The sequence below is a fragment of the Biomphalaria glabrata genome, chromosome 3, assembly GCF_947242115.1.
Source record: "Biomphalaria glabrata chromosome 3, xgBioGlab47.1, whole genome shotgun sequence".
NCBI lineage: Eukaryota > Metazoa > Mollusca > Gastropoda > Planorbidae > Biomphalaria > Biomphalaria glabrata.
In genome coordinates, this window is record NC_074713.1 from 52,178,513 (window position 1) to 52,204,238 (window position 25,726).

At 34.4% G+C, this 25,726-nt stretch overlaps 1 protein-coding gene across 6 annotated transcripts in view; it reads left to right on the top strand.

Annotated features, from left to right (window-relative positions):
- The window catches only part of LOC106057237 (spectrin beta chain-like), a 39,642-nt gene extending 19,407 nt beyond the window's left edge, over window positions 1-20,235 (top strand). For 3 of the 6 annotated variants that reach the window (XM_056022587.1, XM_056022588.1, XM_056022590.1), the window contains 36 exons: window positions 214-414; window positions 602-718; window positions 854-931; window positions 1,081-1,245; window positions 1,367-1,569; window positions 1,803-1,899; window positions 2,356-2,484; window positions 2,581-2,697; window positions 2,933-3,208; window positions 3,306-3,395; window positions 3,508-3,585; window positions 4,789-4,809; window positions 6,589-6,761; window positions 6,906-6,996; window positions 7,091-7,237; window positions 7,322-7,588; window positions 7,745-7,875; window positions 8,026-8,212; window positions 8,305-8,505; window positions 9,204-9,412; window positions 9,619-9,823; window positions 9,937-10,200; window positions 10,295-10,405; window positions 10,523-10,767; window positions 10,884-11,022; window positions 11,134-11,218; window positions 11,769-11,860; window positions 11,953-12,057; window positions 12,460-12,593; window positions 13,160-13,281; window positions 13,771-13,920; window positions 15,464-15,688; window positions 16,086-16,176; window positions 16,282-16,357; window positions 16,480-16,626; window positions 17,519-20,235. In XM_056022587.1, the coding sequence (XP_055878562.1) occupies window positions 214-414; window positions 602-718; window positions 854-931; window positions 1,081-1,245; window positions 1,367-1,569; window positions 1,803-1,899; window positions 2,356-2,484; window positions 2,581-2,697; window positions 2,933-3,208; window positions 3,306-3,395; window positions 3,508-3,585; window positions 4,789-4,809; window positions 6,589-6,761; window positions 6,906-6,996; window positions 7,091-7,237; window positions 7,322-7,588; window positions 7,745-7,875; window positions 8,026-8,212; window positions 8,305-8,505; window positions 9,204-9,412; window positions 9,619-9,823; window positions 9,937-10,200; window positions 10,295-10,405; window positions 10,523-10,767; window positions 10,884-11,022; window positions 11,134-11,218; window positions 11,769-11,860; window positions 11,953-12,057; window positions 12,460-12,593; window positions 13,160-13,281; window positions 13,771-13,920; window positions 15,464-15,688; window positions 16,086-16,176; window positions 16,282-16,357; window positions 16,480-16,626; window positions 17,519-17,674 (5,325 nt within the window). In that variant the 3' untranslated portion in view covers window positions 17,675-20,235. The remainder of the gene's footprint in view (window positions 1-213; window positions 415-601; window positions 719-853; window positions 932-1,080; window positions 1,246-1,366; window positions 1,570-1,802; window positions 1,900-2,355; window positions 2,485-2,580; window positions 2,698-2,932; window positions 3,209-3,305; window positions 3,396-3,507; window positions 3,586-4,788; window positions 4,810-6,588; window positions 6,762-6,905; window positions 6,997-7,090; window positions 7,238-7,321; window positions 7,589-7,744; window positions 7,876-8,025; window positions 8,213-8,304; window positions 8,506-9,203; window positions 9,413-9,618; window positions 9,824-9,936; window positions 10,201-10,294; window positions 10,406-10,522; window positions 10,768-10,883; window positions 11,023-11,133; window positions 11,219-11,768; window positions 11,861-11,952; window positions 12,058-12,459; window positions 12,594-13,159; window positions 13,282-13,770; window positions 13,921-15,463; window positions 15,689-16,085; window positions 16,177-16,281; window positions 16,358-16,479; window positions 16,627-17,518) is intronic. The other 3 variants (XM_056022591.1, XM_056022589.1, XM_056022592.1) reach the window with 3 other exon arrangements.
- The last annotated feature ends 5,491 nt before the right edge of the window (window positions 20,236-25,726 follow it).

A 25,726-nucleotide genomic window follows, 5' to 3' on the forward strand; every position in this document is an offset into this window, starting at 1 on the left:
ATAATTCTAGAATGAATCATTGCTTCATTCAACAAGTCTTATTTTAGTTAACAAGCTTACAGTTAGTGACTTTATAAAGTTACCTAAACAAAGGAAGATAATTTATGTATTTCTCTGCCTCCTCAACAAAAAAAAAAATAATAGGAGACTATTGATTTACCTTATAGAAACAACTTAATTAGTATGTTCACTCTTTGCTTGACATAACCACAGGCTATGGAAGATGAGATGACCCATCGCCACACTCACCTCCAAGAAGTCCAGGCTGCCAGCAATGAACTAATTGAAGCTGGTAACTTTGGTGCCGACCAGATTGAGCAGAGAAACAATGAAATATCTTCACAGTGGGAGAGCCTTATTGATCTGGCTACTTACCGCAAGAAGAGACTGAATGAGGCTGTAGATTTTTACCAAGTGAGATGTTTGTCAAACTTGTTCTTATGTTATAAATTACGGACAGTCCTTGAAAAAAAGAATATTGATATTTACTTGTATTTGTATCTATAAAGACAAGTGAGTTTTTTACAAAGTCCTACTTGAAAACCTTTGAACTAGTTTAAACTTAATACTGAGAGGTTTTGTTTACTGTATAATTTAATAGTTTTTCGCTGATGCTGATGATGTGGACACTTGGTTGATGGATACACTTCGTATTGTATCAAGCGAGGATGTTGGCAAAGATGAAGCCAGTGTACAATCATTGCTTAAAAAACACAAGGTTAGTAGATATTAAAATACCCAAAACTACTTCTCATGTTATTAAAAACAATGCATGATAGTAATAAACCTACAGCACTTAAAGAACTGTTGATGAGACCAAACTGAAACTAAGAGTGATTTCCCTTGCTTCTAGGAAGTTACAGAAGAACTCAAAAGTTACCAAAGTGTCATTGAAGGTCTCCATGAACAAGCTGCCAGTCTTGGAGAACAGGTAAGAGACATTCTTCTTAGTCATTTGTACAACAAATCTTTTTTATGTGAGACAGCTTCACTTGCAGTTTCATTATTTTATTACAATTTTATTTTTAATGTTGATGGTTTTGTTGATCTGGTAGTAAATTGTTGATGACCTTGTTATAGGATCGTGAGTCGGCAGATGTGCAAGCTCGACTTACTTCCATTGATAGACGCTACCAAGAACTTCTTGAATTCTCCAAATTGCGTAAGCAGAGACTCATTGATGCCCTTTCGCTTTACAAACTTTTCAATGAGTCAGACGGAGTGGAGACATGGATTGATGAAAAGGTTGGATATTTGTGCCGTTGTATTTACTGCAGATTATTAAATATATAGCAATAAATTTGTGTTTTATGTTAGTTAAGATATCACCAATGGAGTATTAAAAGGAAATTTCATTATTTTGCAGGAAAAATTCCTAACCACAATCATTGTAACAGATGATGTTGAGGAGTTGGCTATCATGAAACATCGTTTCGACAGTTTTGAACATGAGATGAATGCCACAGCTTCCAAGGTGGCTGTTGTCAACCAGTTAGCTCGTCAACTTATGCAGGCTGAACATCCCAATGCTGAAGAGGTTGTTCAACGCCAGAACCAACTGAATTCAACGTAAGTCAGAATTTTCTTTCAAATAAACTCATCTCAAAAAAATATTTTAATAGAGGAACTTATTTTATCAGTGCTGCCATAGCAATTTATGGAAATCAATTGTGGGAATCCCTGTCAATGGGCAACATAAAAAAAATGGAAATCAGCAGTAGCTGAAGAATCAGTAGATATTAATTATATTATTAAATGGTCAGATTAATAGCTTAAAATTCTTTATAAATCATTAATTTTAGCTGGAACAATCTGCGTGAAATGGTTGATCAGAAGAGAGATGACATCAATGTGGCTCATGACTTCCAGAACTTCAACATTGAATGCAATGAAACTATTGTAAGTACTTGTACTATTTTAACTCGCCAATATAATGTGATAGTTTGGTGGTGTTACGATGCTTGCTTATTCTGTCATTTTGTAGACTGTGATGATTCACTGTACAAGTAATTGAGAGTGTAATATAAACTACAAACTACCACAAAGAAATAACTTAGATACAATTGACTAATGCAATTGAAGTAACTGACAAGAAAGTTTATTCTCCACTTTGTGATGAAGTCAAAAGGCTTATGTCATTAGCTAGGATGTTATCTTGGTGAAGTGTATTTGTCATCTTACTACATTCTATAATGCTGTTATCATTTTCTGTCTTCATTGGTGTCGCATAGTTCTAATTGTAGTTCTATGACAAAAACCTTTTATGTTCCTAACAGACATTACTGTTACAAGGTTTCATTATTTGTATTCAATGGTAAACCCTTGTTTGTCATTTTCTTTCCTTGACATCTGTAGAGCTGGATTCATGAAAAGGCCAAACTGATAGAGTCCACTGATGAGCTAAGCAATGACCTAAGTGGTGTCATGACTCTACAGAGAAGACTGAGCACCATGGAGAGAGATCTGGCTGCCATACAAGCTAAGGTACACACTAGCCACTTAGCCATCTGTGGTTGCATCTTACTGCTATTCAATTAAGTCAAACTTGATCATACAATATAAATTATTGTTTTTTTATAGTTGGAGTCATTGCAAAATGAGGCAGAGAAACTAGAGGAACAGAAACCAGAAGAGGCTCAGGCTATTAGAGAAAAGATTGCAGAGATTACCAATGTCTGGACAGACTTGAAGGAAATGGTAAATGATTTCTTCTCAAAGAATTAGTGCAAATTCCAAATATCAGAATCTTAAAAAAAAAAAAAATTTGGTAATTTGTGATTGATACTCACAAAGTCATTTATTTAATAAAGCAATTATCACCCCCATGGGCTTATCAAGAAAACTTGAATGAAGTTTTGGAATGCTAATATTTGAAACTGTTTGAAATGATATGGTAGAGAAAGCTTTTAATTTCGGCTCTGTTTCTGTTTAGCTGAAAGAGCGTGATGAGAAACTTGGAGAAGCTGGTGAACTGCAACGTTTCTTGGGAAGCCTTGACCATTTCCAGTCTTGGCTGGCCAGAACTCAGACCACTGTGGCATCGGAGGACATCCCCATCTCTCTAGCTGACGCTGAGAAGCTTTTGAACCAGCACCAGCAGTTGAGAGATGAGATAGACACTTATGCCCCAGAGTACGCCAAAATCAAAGAATTTGGAGACAAGGTCACAGAGGGTGAAGAGGATCCTCAATACATGTTCCTTCGTCAGGTGAACCATACTGTAGTTGTCTGTTATTAAATATGAGTGGTTTCCCTTATTAGACTGTTTGTATTTATTTTGCTGATATTGTTTTGCAAATGTTCAGAGGCTTCAAGCCCTAGATGATGGTTGGCATGAACTTCTACAAATGTGGGAGAACAGGCAGCACTTGTTGTCACAGTCTCTTAACTTACAGGTAGAGTGAAATACTTGTAGTCACTTGGTTCTAATGTAACATTACCCTTACACCTGGTTTCTGAACAATAAATAGGTGACTTAACACTTTAAGTTTGTTCCCTCCCCACTAGATGTTCTTACGTGATGCCAAACAAGCTGAAGTATTACTGAATCAACAAGATAACTTCTTATCTAAGGAGGACGTGCCTGTAAGTATTCATATCACACTTGTATTGGTTGCTTTAACTCCAGGCAAGCAGAGGTTGAAATTAGTAAAAATCCTTTTAGGAGCTTAATTATGTAAGATATGATGACATCTGAGATAGAGATTAATTTGAAAGTCTAAGTAGTATTGATAGCATTAAAATTTTAAAAAATTAATTAACTTAAACATTTATATTTCATAAAGATTTTTGTCAAATTTTGGACATAATGTCCTTTCTATAGTAACTATAATTAAATAGGTTTGATGAAGGTTTTGTTTTAAATGGTTAGTATGAAACAGGTTGAGAGATAGTATATGTGCTAAGTACTTTAAATGGACTAGTTTCTATGTTGTGACTTGCCTGTGTATGTCTCACACCTAGTCTGACATTAACACTTGCATCCACCAAGTCAGGAGATGTAGTGTAGCGCACTCGTGGGCATGATCTTTGTATGAGATATTGTAACTCTATGCTGCATGGGAACTAGGATGGCTAAGCTCCTCTGTCGTCCGAGAAACAGATTGCCTTAACTTACTTACTAACTTCCTTCTTTGAAAGCAAATGTGATTAATTGTATGAGCAGGCTGTCTTAGGATATCAATGCTTGTTAACTCATCAGAAGTCTAGCTGCTGGACTTTTTATCTGTTGATGAAAAGCTCCCAGAAAAACTCTTGTCTTTATGTTCCAGGGAGTTAATCGCATGTTACTGGCACATTTGCAAGCACTAAGCCCATTATCTGGTCCTGTCAGTGACACTATGTGGACCAAAGTAAACCTCTTTTTTGAACATTTGACTTGGTATAAGACAGTAGTAGCAATAGCAATATGTACACATAGCCATGTATGTAGCCTGCCACTTGTATAGCTCACTCTGGTACAGTCACTACAATATATGCTCTAGAATGAACTACACGGCATCTTACCTAAAATAGCAATCTCATTTGTACACACATTGTTTCAGTTCTTGTCTTGCCACCAATGTGCATTGGAATTTTTACCATTTTGTATGTCAGGGTGAACAATATAGTTCATCTCTATATCTAAATAGTAAAGTCTTATATACTTGAACCGCTAATAAAAGTGAGATAAAAGCCAGTATAAAGCAGAGGGTCAACAGATAAATGTGTCTAGAATATAGATGTACACAATACATGTGTTTGGGTTCTGTAAGTTACAATTCTCTGCTTCTGTCCTTCTCTGAACAGATTGCACCACTAGATAAGCAGGTAAACTCATGACTGATGATGTTAACAAACCATTCTTATAAATAGTTGTTGCTTTGTTTTTTGTGTGTCTGTAGTCTTTGGTTTGAGACTAATGCCAACACACCAGAATCACTTCTTTGAAAGACTCCTAGCCTTGGCATTGCATTGTTTGCTTTGCAGTTTTTGACATTTTATTTGTTCAATGTCTAAATGTTTCAATTATCAAACTATGAGTCTGTATATAAATAGTGAAATTCTACTCTATGCTAACATGGTTGTTCCTTTTTTGTTATGATTGCTCAACCATCTACCTTTTCTGTTCACTTTGTATGTGATATGAACTAATGCCTTGCAGAGGTTAACATAAAGTCTTTCAAGTTATGCCTGATACATTGTTAGTTTTGGCCTTGTCTCTTGTGTGCAGTTGTTTCACTTATCATGGTTGTGCCCTGTAGTGTGGATTACTTCACCTAAACTTTTTCTCTTGACTAGCAAGTGTTTTTTACATGACAATTTTTGATGAAAATGTTGGTCCTTGGATATTTTAAACTGAGGTCAGAGAGACTTTAAGTATGGAATGAGGGCACTATAGTATAATTTTTTTACTTTTAAATTTGTTTTGGTGACTTTATCCATATTTGCTACAATGAAATTTTAGGAGATCAAATTTTGTTTTTCTATATGGCACACTTTATCATCATTCAAATATTTGTAGAAAAAAATGTGAAATGAAGTAAAAGTGAACATTAATTTCAGAGAAAAATTGTCATGATTACTGTTGTACATTTATAATAACTTATACAAATGAAACATTCTGATTCACTCATTTGACCCATTCCCTTCTGCTAAAAATATTTTATCCACTTCTTTTTTCCCTTCTAAAATGTGTGGTTCTGGGATAGTTTAAGAAATCTTTATTTTATTGGCAACCACTGTAATCATTCACACATATCTATTGTTATATACATATATATATACTCCATTTTGTTATGTATAACATATATAGTGTTATAGTGAGTCTATATGTGTGCTTGGACCTTTTTTTTTTTTTTTTACAATAAATGTATTTTGACTTTGTTGACACATAGGATATCATTATAACCATCTTTATAATACTATTTATATGCCATATAGAAAAACAATGCCTGAGACTCAATATTCTAGCGCTCTTGTATGTTTTGTTTTTACTTACTGTTGCATATGTTTTCTATGTTTCAGCATGATCTTGTTAGTTTTGTTTATACAAACTATGAAAACATATTACATACTAAAGGAATAACCACATGTTACATATATACAATGCCTTTATCTATACTGTAATCACATATCTTTACTCTCACCAACGAAAGTAATCACAATTTCAAAGCATTTCAAAGTGTCTAGAATAGTAGATCATTATTTAGGATATGGAGTAGTTGGTGTGACCTTGTTAGTGCTTTTAGTGTATTGCCTTTTTTTTCATTTGCATTATTTAGTCTATTTTGAGATCGAAGAATAGTATAAATGTTGAAGTGAATGCTGTTGAATAGGTAGTATTCTCCCACATAAAAATATATCTGGATATATATTTTTTTAATTTCATTTATAAATTTAAATTTTTTATTTATGATACCCACTAATTATTCTGTTTCTTTGTCCAAGTTTTGTTTTCTGACATAAATATTTAAATTTGTTTGCTGTTTGAATGCCAATCTTTTATTAAAAACAAATGCCAAGACTAGTATTAACTGCAGAGTCAGCTCACTAATGTACTAAACATTGTGCGAGTGTAGTCAGTAATGAATGTCTCCTGTGTTGTAGACATCAGTCCAAGCTGCTGAGAACTTAATTAAACGTCATGAAGCTTTCATCACCACCATGGATGCTAATGATGAGAAGATCAATGCTGTGCTTCAGTTTGCCAACAGGCTGATTGATGAGAACCACTATGACCGGGAGAAGATTCACAAGAAAGCTGAAGCCATCAATGAGAGGTGAGATGGCACTACATGATTGTCAGTCCATTAGCCGCCAGATTTGTTACTGAATATAGTAGTTAGGAAGCAGACGTCAGTGTAAAACTATAACTTTTTTTTTTTTTTCACTTTCAATGTTTGTATCTTTACTCAACCAATTAGGAGAGACCAGAATAGACTTAGGGCTGATGAGCAATTAGAAAGACTGAGGGACCAACTGAATCTTCAACAGTTCTTACAGGAGTGTGATGAAGTATGTTTTCTATAGTAAATTTGTTCTACTTTATAGCTCATAAATGTATATATTTCTTAATTATTGGTTTACAATTGTAATCTGTTTTTCAAAGCTTCGAGACTGGCTTCAAGATAAGATGGCCGCTGCCCAGGATGAAACATACAGAGATGCAAAGAATTTGCACAGCAAATATGTGCGTCATCAAGCATTTGAGTCTGAGATTGCTGCCAACAAAGATAGACTTAACAGAGTCATGGAGGTAAAGTGAATTCCAGTCTATGCTTAGAAAAACAATGCTCATACGTTTCATAGGTTTATATCACACCTGTTTTTATTTTGATAGGAAGGAGAGGCTATCATGCAAAATAAACCAGAGACTCGAGAACAAATTGAACCAATGATTACAGACTTGAACCACCAATGGGAGGAGCTTGAAACTACTACTAAAGAAAAAGGTGAACGCCTCTTTGATGCCAACCGCTCCACACTGTATCAACAAAGCTGTGATGATGTGGATGGATGGGTTACAGCTCTTGAATCTCAAATTGTTACATCAGAAGATTTTGGCAAGGATCTGACCACGGTCAATCTCCATGTACAGAAACAACAAGTAAGTCATATTTCAGTCAATTCCTTTCCTTTTGTTACTCAGCGCTTTTTTTATAATGTTAATGTAGACATTTTTTGAATTGAAAGTAGAAACATTGGTCATTATAAAATTGTGTAGAAATGTTTTTGTAGCCAGTCCTGTGTTGTATCTTTGCAGCAACTAGAACAACAGATGAGGATGAAAGAACAACAAATTCAGGAACTTGAGCACCAAGGTGAACACTTGCGGAGGTTAGAGCCTGATAAAGAAGAAGAAATTGAAGCTCGACGAGCTCTTGTGGCAGAAAGGTAGGGTAAACAAACAGTCTGATGTCATTGTAGGTTAATACTTCCTAACCCTTCTATTGTGGCCAACTGTATTTAATATTTTATAGCTATAGCACCAACATTTGTCATACAGTGTCACTCATGTCAACATATTTTGCTTTGGCCATAAAGGTTTGCCAAGATTCAAGGCCCATTGATGTTACGCCGTTCCAATTTGGAGAAGGTGAAACGTATCCACCAGTTTATGAGGGACGTTGAGGATGAAAAATTGTGGATTGCAGAAATGATGCCTCGAGCCACCAACCAGGAATATGGCAACAGCCTCCTGTCTGTACAACTGCTTATCAAGAAAAATCATGTAGGAATTAACAGTTATATTCAGAAATGAAATAGATGTACATAGATGTATTTTATTGATATTTTATTGTTGTATTTATTCTGATGTTTCAGTCACTCCAAGTGGAAATTGACAACCATGAAGCTCGCATCATCTCAGTGGTTGATGTTGGTAATGAATTAATTGAATCAGGACACTCTCAGTCCGAGGAGTTCAGGTCTTTAATAGAAGACTTACTCAGACATTGGCAGGAATTAAAGGATGCTGTTGATGCACGTAACCAGAGGCTTAAACTGTCAGAAATTGCTCAACAGGTGAGTGAAATGTGCTCTAGGCAAGCATAGATTAGTTTTGTCCCTAGTATTAATACTGTAGAGTTTAAGCAATTATTTTGTACAAAGATGACTTAGTTTTAAGTATTGTCTAGTCCAGACTGTAGTATAATTGTGTAAAGAAATGACAGTTTACCTAATTTTATATTTTACTATTGAAATTACTATTTATTTCAGAAGTAGGCAAATTACAATATGTATAATTTTATATTGCAGCCTTCTGACACATGCAGTTGGCAATTTCATATAATTTTATTTTTAAACCACAGTTTCCACAGTATAGCATAAAAGTATTTTATTCTTGATGACATATGCACTGTGATTTTATGTGCACTTTGACAATTATGAACAAATTTTATGAACTGAAAGACAAACTTCAGGGCAATTTCATGTTTGCCTTGCAATACATACATTTAGAGTTGCTTAAAATGCATGCATATTATGACTTATTGATAAGTTCTAGTGGGTTTTATTGTTGGCAAAGTTTAGTCATTATTTTTTGTGCACTTACATCTTAAAATATTTTTCTTGTATTTAAAATGATTGAAATATTGCCCTGAGTCTACCCACCTGTAATCTGTACTAATGAAGATATAGTTTAATGTCTTATCCACACAATTTTGTTTTGGCCATGGTGCATAGAAATGTGATATTATTTATTATTGTCTTCTCCCCCCCAGTACTATTTTGATGCCTCTGAAGCTGAAGCCTGGATGAGTGAGCAAGAGCTGTACATGATGGGAGAAGAGAGAGCCAAGGATGAGATAGGTGCCCAGAACATGATGAAGAAGCACCAGACTCTAGAGAACAACGTGGAGGACTATGCAGAGATAGTCAGGCAGCTGGGAGAGAGAAGTCGAGAATTGATGGAGGAAGAACATCCTGAAAGGTTTGTAACCATCTTAATAGTTTTTTTTTCTAATGGAAATGATCAAGTCTTTAACATTTCATCTACATTAACTTAAGTCTGTCATTAGAAATTAAATTCACAAAGTTTCCCTTTAATAGTGTTTTGTTAAGTCAAATTTGATTAAAAAAGAAGATTTCTTTCATTTCCCATATTTTAAAAAATGAGTGACCTATTGATGTCTATAGTGACCAGATAGCAGTGCGTCAGTCCCAGGTGGATAAACTGTATGCTGGCCTCAAAGACTTGGCTGGGGAGAGGAGAGGCAAATTGGAAGAAGTCTTTAAGTTGTACACTCTACATAGAGAGATTGATGACCTGCTGGAATGGATTGCAGACAAATCTGTTGTGGCTGGATCCAATGAACCAGGTCAAGACTATGAACATGTTTCGGTAAGAACTTTATCCATTGATCTGTTTGTCAATTCAAGAAACTAGGAAACATTTTCAAACCCTTACTTCTAAATCTCATTTGAAATCTGGTATGACTTTTTGTTTTGTTGTAGCTACTTAAAGAACGTTTCAAAGAGTTTGCCCGTGATACTGAAAACATTGGCCAAGAGCGTGTGGCTTCAGCCAATGAAATCTGTGATGCCCTTATTGCTTCAGAACATTCAGATGCTGCCACCATAGCAGAATGGAAAGACAATGTGAATGATGCTTGGGCTGATCTCTTGGAGTTGATAGACACACGTACAGATCTCCTGCAGACATGTTGGGAGCTGCACAAGTTCTTCTATGACTGTAGAGATACCTTAGAGAGAATAGTTGTAAGTACAACTACAGAATCATTCCAAATTATGAGTTGATCTAAAGCTTGTGTTGTATTGACTGTCAGTCATTCATCTTTGCTTTTTGTTTTAGGAAAAACAAAACTATATTCCTGAAGAACTTGGTCGAGATGCCCAAAGTGTTGCAGCTTTGCAGAGGAAACATGCCAACTTTGAAAATGATTTATCCACATTGGGAACACAAGTTAGTTTTGCTTGATTAACCTTTTTGAAATTTGTTATTGAACTCAGAGATGGGAATAGTAATGATTAATGTGATATTTAACAAGAGTACAATTTTAATGCTTTTGATTATCTGTAGGTTGAAGCAATTCAAACAGAATCTGTTAGGTTGCAAGCCCTCTATGCAGGTGACAATGCCCAAACAATCATTGATAGGGAAAGGGAAGTAATTGATGCCTGGAGGAACTTGCACTTACTGGTGGAAAGGAGGAGGCTGACATTAGCTGATGCCTCTGACTACTACAGATTTATGCTTATGGCCAAAGACTTATTATTGTGGATTGATGACATCAGCAGACAGATGAACACACAAGAGAAACCAAGGTCAGTCGAAAGTTTCATGTTACATGTTTTAGTATAGTGTTAGAGTTTTGTTTTTTGGTATTATTCTATTTACAACTGTCTTTCTACTAACTCTCTGGCCACTCGATTTATTACAGAGATGTTTCTGGTGTAGAACTTTTGATGAACAATCACCAAAGTTTGAAAGCAGAGATTGATGCCAGAGAAGAAAACTTTGCAATATGTATTAACTTGGGTAGAGATCTACTGAACAGACAACACTACAAACAAGAACAGGTACGGCATTGCGTTGCACATATTCAGCATGTCCTGTGGCTAGTGTTGTAGGCAAGACTTAGGTGTCCACAAAGATATCCCCCAGTTCAAACTTGTTTGATTCTGTTTCAGGTTCGTGAGAAGTTGATCCAACTCACATTGCAAAGGTTAGATATGACAGACTTGTGGAAAGAAAGATGGGAACATTTACAACTCAGTAAGTACTTTCTATTCCATACAAGTGGTATGGAATAGCTTCAAATAGAGGTTGTTCAACTTGATACTTCTCAACTCCACCAGCCTTTAGTCCCCCACACCCTAGTCCTGACTTCTAGCTCTAGATGAAATTCAATTCAATTGAGCTTTCACTGTCTCTTTCAATGGAAGGAAAAACATCAATATAAATGAAATCTAGACTTTACTTAGAATCTAAATCAATTAAAATATCAGTCAACTTTAGGCTTTTTAAAAACATTAAACCTACTGTATACATGTCTGGTTCATGTTTACTTTAAATTTTCAGAAATTTTTCACATAAATCTACACCAAAAATAAACAACGAGGCAGCTATTATCAATAATAGGTTTCACCACATATTTTAAGCTATTTTTAGATTCAGGAGCAATATTTCTTAATAGGGTAAAAAAATAATTTTTGTATGAGTTTCACGGCTATAGGCATTTTAAGATGTTCTGGTGGAGTTAATGAATATATTCTAGGATTATGGGTAGTAACTTGACTTACTTTTTTGTTTCTAATCTCTTTAGTTTTGGAAGTGTATCAATTTGCCAGAGATGCTGCTGTTGCTGAAGCATGGCTTATTGCTCAAGAACCATATTTGTATAACCAGGACTTGGGTGTAAGTAGATCATAACACTGTACTGTTGCTCAGTTGAATACTACCTTATCATTAGAGTCATAGTAGTCTCACGTTGCAACTTGTATTTCCAGGATACACTTGATGCTGTAGAAAACTTATTGAAGAAACATGAAGCTTTTGAAAAATCAGCAGCCACACAGGAAGAAAGATTTGCAGCCCTAGAGAAACCAACCACAGTATGTATACTCATATCCTAGACATACAGATACTAGTTGGCTTATGGATTCTTATTATAGACATATACCTGTGTTGGTTTGCATTTGAGGCATAATTTAACTCATTACTTTCTTTCCCAGTATTTATTTGTATAGTTTGCACTAAAGCTTAGTTTACTTTCATCTCAGTTCCCAAACCCTGTTTCTTTTGCAACATAATCAATGAAAGGAGTCAAAAAATAAAATTATGTTGATATTTTAATCATCCGTTTGGTTTGATTTTTCTATTTCTGAATGGCAATCAAATTTTTTCAACCATTCCATGGATTTTCTGTACAAACCTGTGTTATCTAGTTATAATCATTTTCAATCTTTAAATGTTTCTTATTCTGATTGATGAAATTGTAATGTATTTGATTTCAGTTTGAAATAAAAGACAGAGAAAAGAAGGAAGCGGAAGAATATGGCAGAAGTCATCCAGATGAGATAGCAAGGAGGAAAGAAGATAGGAGGAGGCATTACATTCAAGAGTTCTTACCGCCCCCTCCACCACCCAAGTATGTAGTAGTTCATTTGTTGCACAATGAATAATCATAGTGCATGAATATGTAATAATTACATATATGTCTATATTTAGCTATTATAAAGTAACAAACTTAGAAGTTGATACTTTTGTGTGTATGCAACATAGGTTCCTTGTACATGTTTCTTGCTGGGGCTTAAAAATTCTTTATTTTCAATTTAGTGTTCCTCATTATGGGTTTTGGAGTTGGTTGGTATGTCTACGTAGCTCATCAGGTGGGCTGGCTATAATGGGCATTCAGGTAAATGCCCAACAATCCAGCACTCAACTTTCAACAACACTAAGGTCCATTGGAAAGTTTTAAAATATTCTATAGTAAAAGTGGTCCCTGGAGCATGTTGATGTGCCCCTTGCCTTACCTATTGTACATATAAGACTACATATAGCCTACAACTCTTATCATGTACAAATAGAATATGTTGCATAAACGTTTCATGGGTTCAAGTTTTCATTGCATTATCAAACTTTGCTCAAATGAATTTCTGAATGTGTGTCCATGAAGCTTGTCTTACGGTAGTTCCTATTTGTGTGCCTATATAGACCAGAGCCAGTGATAGAACCCGAAGTACCTGTCCAGACAGTAGCAGTAAGTCATACAGCACCTGAGACTTTTGAGGAAACAGCACCAAGTACAGCTGACGAGAGAGTGGAGCCTGAACAAGGTAAAACTTAATATCTCCTTGACTGCATGCTTCTTGATGTTACAATGTGGATGACATAGAGAGAAACTAGACTCTCTGGTCAGTCCTTTAGCTAACCTCCATTTGTTTTGTTTTTCTCACATTCTTCGCATGTCACATCATAGATCATTGTTGTCTTGATTTAGAGTTGAGCCCAATCTTCTTTTACTGATTTCTCTGAATGAGCATGTGAATCATGATTTATCCTTGTGCAACTCATTTAAAAACACAGGTTGTACTTCTGTTTTGATCAGTTTTTAGCATGAAAGCATTGACATTTGTGTTCTTGTTAGTTTGCTAATTGTATGCTAGATGATGAGTTGTTAGCACTGAGCTCTTATTGTTAGACTTTGATGTGTCCACTAGATGTGTGTGTACTGCTTTGTCTAGATGTTGGCCAGATGTACATTTAGTCTATTTAGTTGAAACTTGCATGCTTCTTGTAGTTAAGTAACTTTGTGCATGCTTCAGGGCGTAGGGCTCGCCCAGATCAATCTGTGACTAATGACGCTGGTGCTAGTGGTGACACTGCTCACCTCCGTTCCCATGCTCGTCAGGAGTCTCCCAGAGAAACGGAGCCAAGACAGCAAAAGGAATCCTCAAAGAAAGTCTCAAGAGGAAGTAGGTTTTCACTCTATATAGTCCATTACCCCAGAACAGAAAGAAATATTGAGCTTCTGGAAATACACATTTTTAACCAGTGATAAATAAAATTAGATATTTTAGAACACTGTGGAGCCTTAATATTTGTCCCTCTCATTTGTTAACGATTTTTTGTTTAGATTTTGGTATGTCGCACCTGATCATGTCACTCTCAGTAGTAAAATGACTTGATGCTTTCCATGATAGAAAAGAAAGGCAACAGCACTTTTAAAATAAGCAATAGCCCTAAAGCTATTTATAAACTTGTTTCTTAAAGGTTTTCATTCAATGTTTGTAAATGTAAACCTTGTTAATCAATAGAACATGATTGTAAAGCTAAGCCATGACAATTTAGCAGTACCGGTAACCTAATTTACAAGATCCTTTTTAACTGATAGGCATGACATGGCCTAAATTGTGCCGATGTGCCTAAACTCAAAACTCTTTTAACTGATGTTGACAGAAAATTAAGGGCTGGTTAGGGATTCATTTTTTCTCTTTCATTATTCTAACGAAAATGTTTTCCCAATTTATCCAAATCTATGAATCGGTCATATCTGAACTGATGAATATTTAGGCTCTACTATGAAATAAGTTCAAATAAGAGTTTAAAAGTGTAGACATTGATTAAATACATTCTTAGTTTATTATATTTTGTGGTATTTTCTAATTTAATCTTTGATATGATATCTTAACTTATTATTACTGCTGATTGTGCACAGCATGTTGCTAACCTAACAAGTGTATCTGCAACCACCTTGCTGTTGTGCTGTGTGTTTGCTTAGCCCTGCATTATTTTTTTATTTATTTTTTTACACTTTATTTTCAACTTGCCACTTTTTTTTCTTGCACAAAAATTTGAAACCCTTCATAACATTTGGATATTAAAGCTTTTAATTTTTAACTGGCATATATTTTTAATTTGTACATATTTTCAATCAATTCTATTCTTATCTAGTGTTCATTCGGTTTTAGCAGTTTTTTCTTTTATATTGATAGATCTAACATCTGAATAAAAACTTTAATATAAATATCTCAACAGTTTTATAGATCTGTATTTTTTAAATTTTATTTTGATGTAGCCCTGGTTATTTTTTATTTTATTCTACCACTATTGCAGTAATGTTTGGTGAATAGCCATGGTTGTCACTGAATGTCATGCTTTTTATTGCAACTTATATTATTGTACAAAAAAATAACACTGGCTTGCAAACCTTTTATTTATATATATATATATATATATATATATTTACTAAATATTGTTTGCTTTGCTTTATATTCAACCGCTTCTTTGACTTATAGAACAGCAACATTGTGCATGTTAGACACTGGTAGTGGCCTTATTTTATTAGTGTAACCCCCACACATAGCAGACTATTTAGTTCTGCCCTTGTTTACATTCACTTGTACTGGGTCAGATAGCAGCCCTTTTTTAACAGCTTCATGTACTCCTAACACTGGTGGGTGATGGATGGTGGTACATTGTCTAACTAAAACTATTGACAAACTTGATTTTGATTAGGCAGCAAGAAGGAGAAGGGAAGTCTGAGCCCTGACATTGTTGAAGGGGATGGAAAGAAGCGACAACGCTCTCGATCCCCTTTCGGCAAACTGTTTAGGAAATCGGATAAAGGCAACAAAGCAAGCAGTCCTCCGCAAAGCCCAGAAGAGATCCTTAGCAGAGGAAGTGCTTTCCCAGAAAGCTCACGAGAGTTACCTAGTCCAGAAGCCAGATCCAAAACACTTGGTTGGTTTTGTAACATATGTATAACCATGGTTACCATCCTGGATATAGTTTTTGTCCACACAGGGGGGTTCCGTGGGTCCCAAACTTACAAATTGGTGATCATAACTGTTGACATTGCATGTATCTGAGTGGTGGCTCCAAACTAGATTCACACACTAAACCTTGACCACAATTGTCTTGCACAAACATAATACTCTAGACTTCTTTACAAATAATTCAATGAACAATATCCTCTTCAATATTTCTCTTCTCTTTATGATCTGTGTTTTATTTAGCTCTTAGTTTATTATTATTATAATTTATTATATATTTATTATTTAGAATAGTCCTTTTTCTGTTCTTTTTCTGGTTCCAATGATGACTATATTCAACAACTATTTCCCTATTGTATTGACAGAACCTGCAGCGCCATCAGAAGAAGTCCATGAAGAAGGCCATTTGACCAGGAAACATGAATTAGATACTGGAGAAAAGAAAGCCAGTAATAGGTGGGTCATTGCAATGAGACATTCTGTTCTGCTCTACTTTCAAATAGTGTAGGACTGTTACTTTAGGGTTAGGATGTCTTATCATTATTGTGTTATTGATTTCAGATCTTGGGATAAATTATTTGTGGTGCTTCATGGAAGATCTTTGTCTTGTTATAAGGACCAGAAACATGCAAAGACAGTAAGTTAGATTACTACATTTATATAGAGAAATCTGTTAAGAAGATGAATAATGTAAGATATGTATTTGATCTAGCAATGGCTCAATGTATTGATAGTCAAATATCTTTTCTTCCCCACTAGGATCCCAATAATAGAGTCCATCATGAACAAGCATTAGACTTGACTGGTGCTGTGTGTCAAGTAGCCTCAGATTATGTCAAACGACCACATGTTTTGAGACTTAAGCTGGCAGATGGTGCAGAATATCTCTTCCAGGCAAAAGATGAAGTAAGTTGTTGACAATGACTTGAGTGTATTAGGACACTAGATAAGAAAAAATAGAGCATACTGTTTGTACCCAAAAAGCCATGCACATAATTAAGTAATGAAGATTTTCACTCAAGTTTCCAACGTTTGCCTACCTGTGGATGGTCATTATGCTGACCACACAGTGCCATTGTGTGTGTCATGTGTTTTCCAATACCTCTTGTTTAACGATTTGCACATTTTGAGAATGTAGAACACTTGCTATGTTTTATGTTGGATTATTTCCTAGTTCTTTAATTTAAAAAAAATAATAATTAAACTGTTCTATGAATTTAGTGTTTATCTATATTTTAAAATATAAATGTATAATAAAATATGGACATAAAAAACTAAGGATTAATGACACTGGTGGTATTGTTTCCTTGAAATGCATATTATTCTTTATATCATGAACTATATTGGTAAGATTAATTCTAAAATCTTGTGAAGCCTGTTTCTATACTTTGACTTTTATTTGAAGGCAATTGAGCTTTGCACCAATGGGCTGTTGCAAACTCAAGTAAAATAACCATAGATTGTTTAGAAATACTTTGGTCATTTTCAGACATGCACGACCATAAATCATGTAATGGTTCAAATTAGAGTCAGAATGTAGATCAGTTCAAAGTTTTACTTACACTATAGAACAAAGCACAACATTCTAAAAGACTCTTATCAAATTTCTTAGAATTACATTCTTTTTCTTCTCTTGGTTCTTTGGCCTTCACTTTTGATAACTACTGATGAATGTGCTTTAGAAAATCTTAATTAAAAGTTTTAACTTACTTAAAATTGCATTAAATTTAATCTATTTTGTAACAATGCTCTTTTGCACTATTACTATTGACTAAGAGATTTTTGTTCCCCCCTACAGTCTGAAAGGGAGCTATGGATTAATCGACTGAGTGCAGCCAGTGGTAGAGATGCAGGTGCTGTTAGCTTACCCACAAGGTCACAGACATTGCCAGCCACACGTTCAGAGAAAGAAGAGCCCAAGAAGCGTGGCTTCTTTACCCTTAAGAAGAAATAGAAGCTAGAGCTGAACATTTAGAACTAATTCAAGCTGAGAAAACATAGATTTAGTGGGAATGATAATTGTCATATTTTTCTCTCAACGCTTATTTTATATTTGCATTTCTTGAAATTAAGACTGTGGTATGAATCTGTTCATCAGTCATCTCCCATTGAGACTGTTCAATTTATTACTCTGGTACCTTTTTTTTTTTTTGTTTGCTTGTATTTGTTAAGATGTTTGCTTGTAAGAGGACGGTTGTGTTTGTCATGGTGACTGCTTGTGAGATGAATGATATATGATTGTGTGTGTGTCTATTGGTGTACAAACCTTCTTTAGGTGTGCCTGAGACCTACATCCATTCAAGTTAGACTGAGCTTATTTATTATATACTGTACCCCCCATGCAGCATGGTTGTGTTCTAGTGTGTCAAGGAAACCTTTTGGGTTTGACACTGGGAGATAACTAGTGACAGCTTGGCTGTGATGATGGACAGGTTTTTATAATTCATTGCCTGTGCTGCTCTCCTTGAGTTCAAGTAGTTTCTTTATTCATCACTAGCATATATTGTTATTATTTGAGACATAGAAGTAAAGACTTTTTTTTTTTTAAACATATACAGTTTTTATAATGTCTTAGTAAGAATGATATTCCAGATTGATGCTAGGTGTAGAAGCTGGACAAGTTTACGCTTGTTAGTTGACTAGGCTGTGGATTTTTGTTGACCATTTCCATGAGAACTTGTGTCTGATTTCTTACTCATGATTATCTTGCCTCGATCGGACATCTCAATTTTTAAAACTTCACGGAATTGATTTGTGGCTATGGTAAGAGCAGAAATGATTTGAACATTCCCATGTGATCACCTCTGTTCTGAGAACTAAAATGAACCAGCTAGCAATAACTGTAAATGATAAAGATATCTAGTTGCCATCTAGCCACTTCCAAATAAATCCAAGTCTAGACAGAAGTACATCTACCACTGTGATGTGAGGCGAGGACCAAATAGTTTGTTCTATAATGTGTGTCACATCAATGGATAATTAGTATTGTAGTGCACTGACCATCATGTATGTCTGAATGCTAGCACTATGCAAGACCTGTTTCAGACATGTAGCCATGCACTTTGATGTGCTCATCATTCTGTCAGGTTTTGTTGTTTCATGGTCTGACTTTCTGTGAATGGTGGAGTTTATTTCTTTGTAATGAATTTGTTTTTTTGTATTTAAGTTCCGGGTTGTCTTTCCAGACTGAACAATGGAAGTGAATGTACACTTCCCTAATAATGGCCTGTAAAGACGGCAATGTGTTACCCGTACCCCATGAACTAAGTATTCTTTGTGCTAGATGTTTCTGTATATCTGTATCTCTAGTTCTTGGTGTTCCATGTACATTGGTATGACATTGAGTTAGCTAGGATAGTTTTATTTCATTTCGTTTGATTAGTTCATTTCGTTTGATTTCAAGAACTGATTACAGAGCCTCGTTTGGTTCTATCCCAACAGTCCGTCATTGACCTAGTGCACATTACTTAACTAAAAGACTTTTTTATCATCAAGCAACTTGTATCACTTTTTAATCTTTGTTTTAGTCTCATAGGTTTATGTATATGGTACATTATGTCTATTCCTTCTGACTGTAGTGATATCTATGATGATGTTTGTATAGCTGGCAACAAGGACATTTTTAAACTGAAGGATTTTTATAACTCTTTATATAAATTGATAAACAGATGTGTTGTCCCTGGAGTGGAAGTCTTTGTAAATACAATTCTATTTTTAGCTTTGTTGTATGTCTGTGGCTTTCATTTGATAAGTTAACAAAATACTTGGATCCATCATGTACTTGTCACTTTCAGTGTTTTACTTTTGTGACTTTTCTTTGATACAAAGTTTGTATTTATATTTAATTTCAGCTGTTTGCCTCCATATTCATTAGTTGTTGTTTTTTTAACCTCACCACTTGAGTGATGTACTGAAGATCAGCTGTAGTTATGTGAAGATCTGCTCCAACACATTGTTTTTGCTGAGTTAGGTTGTGTTTTACTTCATTCACTCAACATTTTGTAATACAGTTTTTTGTTTTTTAATTGCCATTGTATTTTAAAGCAAATTTTTAAAAAAAAAGGAATTTGTTTTTTCCTCTGGCAGTGATAATGTAGCCAAAAAGAACTTCACATCAAAGGGACACATCTTTGTCAAAACTTTGTAGAATTGAAGCAAGTCTACACATGAAAATAGTATTAATCCAGAACTATTATTTTTTGTTTTGTTAGGTTTCAGCTTTTTTATTTTTAAAATACTGGTACTTTATATTTTCTTATTATCATTGGACATTATGTCATGTCTGTGATGAATAGGTGTAGCCTTTGTATTGTTAGATTAGAAGAAAATGAACAGACAACTTATACTTTTATCTTTTGGATTATAGTCTTCAATTTGTAATCTCTCCTAATGGTTAGTGACTAGTCCTGTTCCTATCTGGCTCTAGTATACAGTTGATTCCAATCTTCTCCCCGTGTATTTCTCTTGGGCGCACACAGGTTTTGTATTTGCTTCAATAAAATACATTCATAAATCCTTTGGGCTTGTTTGCTTTTCCAAAGCTAGTCCAGTGTTAGTTTTCTTATTTGCCTCAACATTTGCAGTACATTTCTTTGTGCTCTTAGTTTTAAAGGCTAAAGGTAAACCAATGATTTGTTGGTCTTACTAGTCAAATTAAGGGGCTGGTGGTCAGGTGGGAAAGCAAAGCTTCTCAACTGAAGGTTCTCAAGTTCAAATCTCAGTGAAGGCTAGGATCTTGAGGACACTCCTGAATCCACCCAGATCTAATGGGTACATTGACATTTGTTGGGAGGGAAGTAAAAATTGGTGGTGGTTGTCCTGTCAACCATAGAAACTTAACTGACTTTTAAAGCCTTTACATACCCCCATAAATCACAGGTCTGAAAGATTAATTTTTTTTACTACAATAAAGATGACAACAATAACTACACTGGTAAGAAAATATCTTAAATAAAAAAAAAACTTGTAAAATCATTATGTACTACACATTCAAGACTAGTGTTATCAACTTAGGGACTAGAGATGAGATCATATTGCCTTTAATGTGAATCAGGTATATACATTTATTTCAAAGTTTTTCTCGTACTTTGAACAAAATTCTTCCACTGGAATAATAGCTGACTTTTTAACTGAACATGAGATGTATGACTACAATTTAAAACACAGAAAGTCTCTTCAGTAAATATTATTAGTCATGTGACTGGCATGTTTTTATAGCTGCGTAGAAAGAAACGTCGATTAAACAAAATAGATATAACAAGGTTACAAAGACAGTTTGTGTGGAAACACAAACTCAAAATCTGCCCCCAAAGTGGTTTTAATATTTTCAGAAAGATTATCAGAAACGATCAACAACTACAACCCTATTTTCATCATTACAAAAAGAATAAGATGTGCTGAAAGTTTTGATGATACTGCTGTATTGTAAGTTCCACTAACCACTTGATACCACAGAGATTTATTAATGTTGATATATTCATATGTCTTATGTATTCAGCCAACTGATAGTTATGAAGGTATTGTTCAATGTGAACCTGGCCTAACTGATGTTATTGAATGATTAGCTAATTGATTTAATTGTTTTGTAAATTGCCGCTGTTGCATTCAAATCTTCAATGAAGAAACTTTTACCTTCCGTTTGATGTTATGTAGGACTTGTTGCACTTCGCGTGTATAATATGAAACACTTAATAATTAATAGTTTTAAATTGTATTAGACATCCATGCATACTAAATATTTTATCTCTTTTTTTAAAAAAGTAACATTTTGTTTAAAATGAAAGTAGCAAGTGTGACAGAAAGTACTTAATTTAGTAATAGAAATTTTTTGTCAAAAAATAAAATAAAACCGTTTGCATAAATGTCTTGAAAATATGTTAAATAATTGTCTCCCCTGCTAATTAGTCTCCCATATTTTTCGCTTTTAATAAATAATGAATACCGATAGTTGTAGAAATGGTGTATTTTGTGAAAAAAAAATTGCTGGCATAGTTGATTTTAAAAATAAAAAAAAAAAAAGAACATTGAAAGATCTAAAATCCGATATCTGATATTTTTAAAACAATTCTTAACCTACACCCTGTATGGCAGTGCTGAACAACTGAAGAAAACAGCACACTTTTTTTTTCCTTGGCACAGTCTGCAAAAGAGCTCACAACTCAGCAGCAATAAAGCTGGCTAGAAGAAGAAGAAGAAAACAATACATTATTAATAGTACAATTCTCGGGAGATTATTTTGCAGGGGAGGGGATCGTTTATCATATTTGTAACACATTTATGCTGACGGTTCTGTATTTATTGTCAAGAAAATGTTTTTAAAAATTGTATTGCTAAATTAGCTATTTTCTGCCATGCTAGATACTTTTATTTTAAATAAAATATTTACTTTTGTTTAAAAAGATTTTTAAAATCTATTTATGATGCATATAAGTCGAACGTATTTTAGAACATTTATTAAAAGTGCTACATACTTGAAGTGCAATGCCCATGTGTTGCTTATAGAACATAGTAATAGAACATTTACATGTGAAATTCTTCTTTCTTGAGGCTTTGAATGAGAGATTGGTCCTTTACAAAACAATTAGATAATCATTCAACATCAGTTTTGCCAGGTTCACATTGAACTGTATCATCATAACTGTCAGTTGATTTTTTTTTATATTTATGAATTATAATAATAATATGAATTGATTTTCATATCTTGTGGTTTCAAGCTCGTTAGTAGGATTAAATAAACAGCAGCGTCGGTGAAACTTTCCACATGCTTATGTCTCTTCTTTTTTATATCGACAGAGACAGGGTCGTAGTCCAAGCTTGTAGTTTGTAGTTCATAGTTTCTTATATTCTTTTCTAAAATCTGCTCAAAACTTGGGAAAGGAAAAGCATCAGAAAAAAATGTATGAGGAAACCGAATGGAGAACTCGCACCAGCCAAGAAATGTACCAGCTCTATGAAGACCCCTCCATAGTGATGGAAATAAAAAGGAACAGATTGCACATGGCAGGTCACATCCACAGAATGCCAGAGTAACCGGGGGGGGGGGGGGTCGACTTTATTAACCAAACCCTAACTTTAACAAACGCGCGTACAGCATATACATATATATAAGAATTAAAAGAAATAAGTTTTTCTCAACCTTCGGCGAATAAAAAAAACAACACATACCGGTACAAAACAGCCATGTTGAGGCCTTTCTCTTGACAGCTGGGGGGAGTGTTGTAAGCGGCCAAAAAGCGTTTTCTTGCATTCTTCACTACAGAAACGCATTCTCCTGACATCTACAAATAATTATTCATCCTGTTAAAAAGGACCTTTTGAATAATGTTTTACTTGAAAAATATAATATAATTTTTCAGGCCCTTACTACATTGCAAATACAACGGATTTGTTCCTTGATCTCATATAATTAAAAAAAAAAAAAACTACTATTGAAATGGGAACCGCATCAAAGTATTTGGATTGCCACTTGATCTATAATAATCTAGATGAATAATTTATGGTCTACCTATAGTCTAATTTCTATTCAATCTTTTTTTTTTTTTTTTGGATTATTATTTGTTATTTATTATCTGTTTTCTTCAGATTGAAGGTCTACCTTAAAAAATTCTTTTTACAATACCTCTACTCAAGTCACTCGGATCCTTCATGGAACCTTGGTGGACGCAATTCTCAAATACTGCTCTAACGACTTTCCTATAAATTTAATAGTTGATGTATGTCGTTGAGAAAAGAATTAGTCTCGTTGGCCACAAGGGGAAAACTCTAGTTTGAAAGTTATAATTTTTGAAATAAAAAAAAATAAATGTAAATTTGGCTAGAGACCAAGGCAAATCTAGGTCTAGATCCAAAATCACCCAACATCGATTTTGAAAGGACTATCGCGTTCTGGAATTTCTAGCTTTGGAATTGTTCGATATTTTTAAGTAAATCTAATATAGATTACATCAAGATTCTAGATCTAGAAGTAGATATCTATATATTTTAAGAGTTCTAAATCAGAACTTTAGGTGCAGTGTTAGATCTCGATGTCCATATATATATATATAATAATGAACATACCAGGATGGCTGCCTGGTCGTGCGGTTTGCTCGCTGGACTGTCGTTCGGATTTACCGATGGTCGAGGGTTCAAATCCTGCCCGCTCCCATCGTCCTGCGGGAGGTTTGGACTAGGAAGTAAACTATCTTCAACTCTGCAGGAACATCCGAAACATGTCAAACATTTTACAACAAACAAACAAACAAATAAATAATCGCACAATTAAAGCATATACAGGTAGGCCTACTGTACCTTAAATGCCCGTTCCCCGAATCAAAACAATCGTACGTTTAAGCAGCCGACAGTGTCACGGTGCGATACCGTTGTTTTTTAAATTATTATTTTATTTTATTTTAAGTTTAAAAGGCTACTGGATGCCGTATTGTCTTTTTTAAAAATATTTTTTTAAAACGTTTTTCTTGTTAATCTTTCTTCCGCCGTAACACGTAGCCTACGTATAAATATAGGCCTTTAAATAGGGTTGTGAAACGTTGTTTTTAGGCCTAGTTGTCCAGATTTTGATCAACATTTTTAAATGCTGTGCCTACCAATAGGCCTACCTCATATTTTTATTACATCGTTAGTACAAATGCACGAGTACAGGCTACACGATAACACAAAGTCGGGCCCTCTGTTAATTGATAAGCAATATGGAGTTCATATCATTAGGAATTAAACCTATCATAATATATTGTGAATATGTTTTTCTTGTGATTAACAAAAAGTAGCAGTAAATGCAGGGGCATTTTTAGGCATAAACAAGCTACAACCATGGATCTAAGGATCAGGGGAGGATCTTAGTGGAGGCCCCCCCCCCATGCAGTTTCTCGTTGCTTTTGTTATTAATAGGCTAATATAATACTTATATCTAAAAGCATGGTGATATATTTTAGAAGAAAGAAATAGAGTATTTATACATTTAAACTTATTTTTTCATAAATTTAATTTCCATAAATTTTATCTCATTTTTCCTTAGTCGCTTCGCGATTGGAGGCCTTATAGAGTTATAGGCTTGTCATTTGCTCAATGTGGAGAGTGGTCGAGTAAGTGGATATATTCATCGGAGTCGGGCTCATAATTATTTAACATGTAAAGCCTAAAATGTTTTACACGTTTAAGATGTTCCTTCGAGTTGAAGCTAATTAGATCAATCTACTTCCTAGTCCAAACCTCCCGCAATACGACGGGGATGGCAACGAGCAGGGTATGAATCCGGGACAATCGAGATGACTAAACGATATAGTCCAGCGCGCTTACCGTACAACCCGGCGACTATAATTATTAAGCCTATAATTGCTGTTTGATGACAATTAAAAGCAAAAAGACCACTGAATGTATTAGATCTATCCTGTATTCTCTATGGAAAAGTCGGAAGCTATAAAATAATCCTGTTCATTTAAAATTAGGTTGTAGCGGCCTAATACATATAATATATTGATATATATTGCTTCGACCAGTTTAAACTATAGGCATATAGCTCTAGAACTAGATTTGGTCAAATTCTAAGATTAATAATTGCATGCTAGAAGCACAATAAATATTCTTCATTTATTTGTCTTTGATTTACGAGTTATGGGTTTTGCAGCCGATGTTGCTGGGGAGATATATATCTTACTGAATTTGGGATTGGTCTAGCTATAACAGGCTTTACAGTAGATCCATAAACAGGCCTAGATTATGCCTAGATTCATTAGTAAATTACAGTAAACTTAATGTAAATTTAAACGTTTCTGTTGTTTTATCTTATCTTATAGTTGACCATTATTTTAGTAAAAAGTTTACAATTTAAAATGTCTCCTTGATTTTACAGTGAAGTAAAAATATTTTTGTCATAAATATAATCATTTTTTAAATGGTGCTTTTACGGTAAAATTAAATTATCTAGTAATAGAAAAAAAAAATGCAGCCATTTTTAGTACGGTAACATGTTTAGGTCATCTTTGACAATTTATTAGGTTTCTGACCTTTT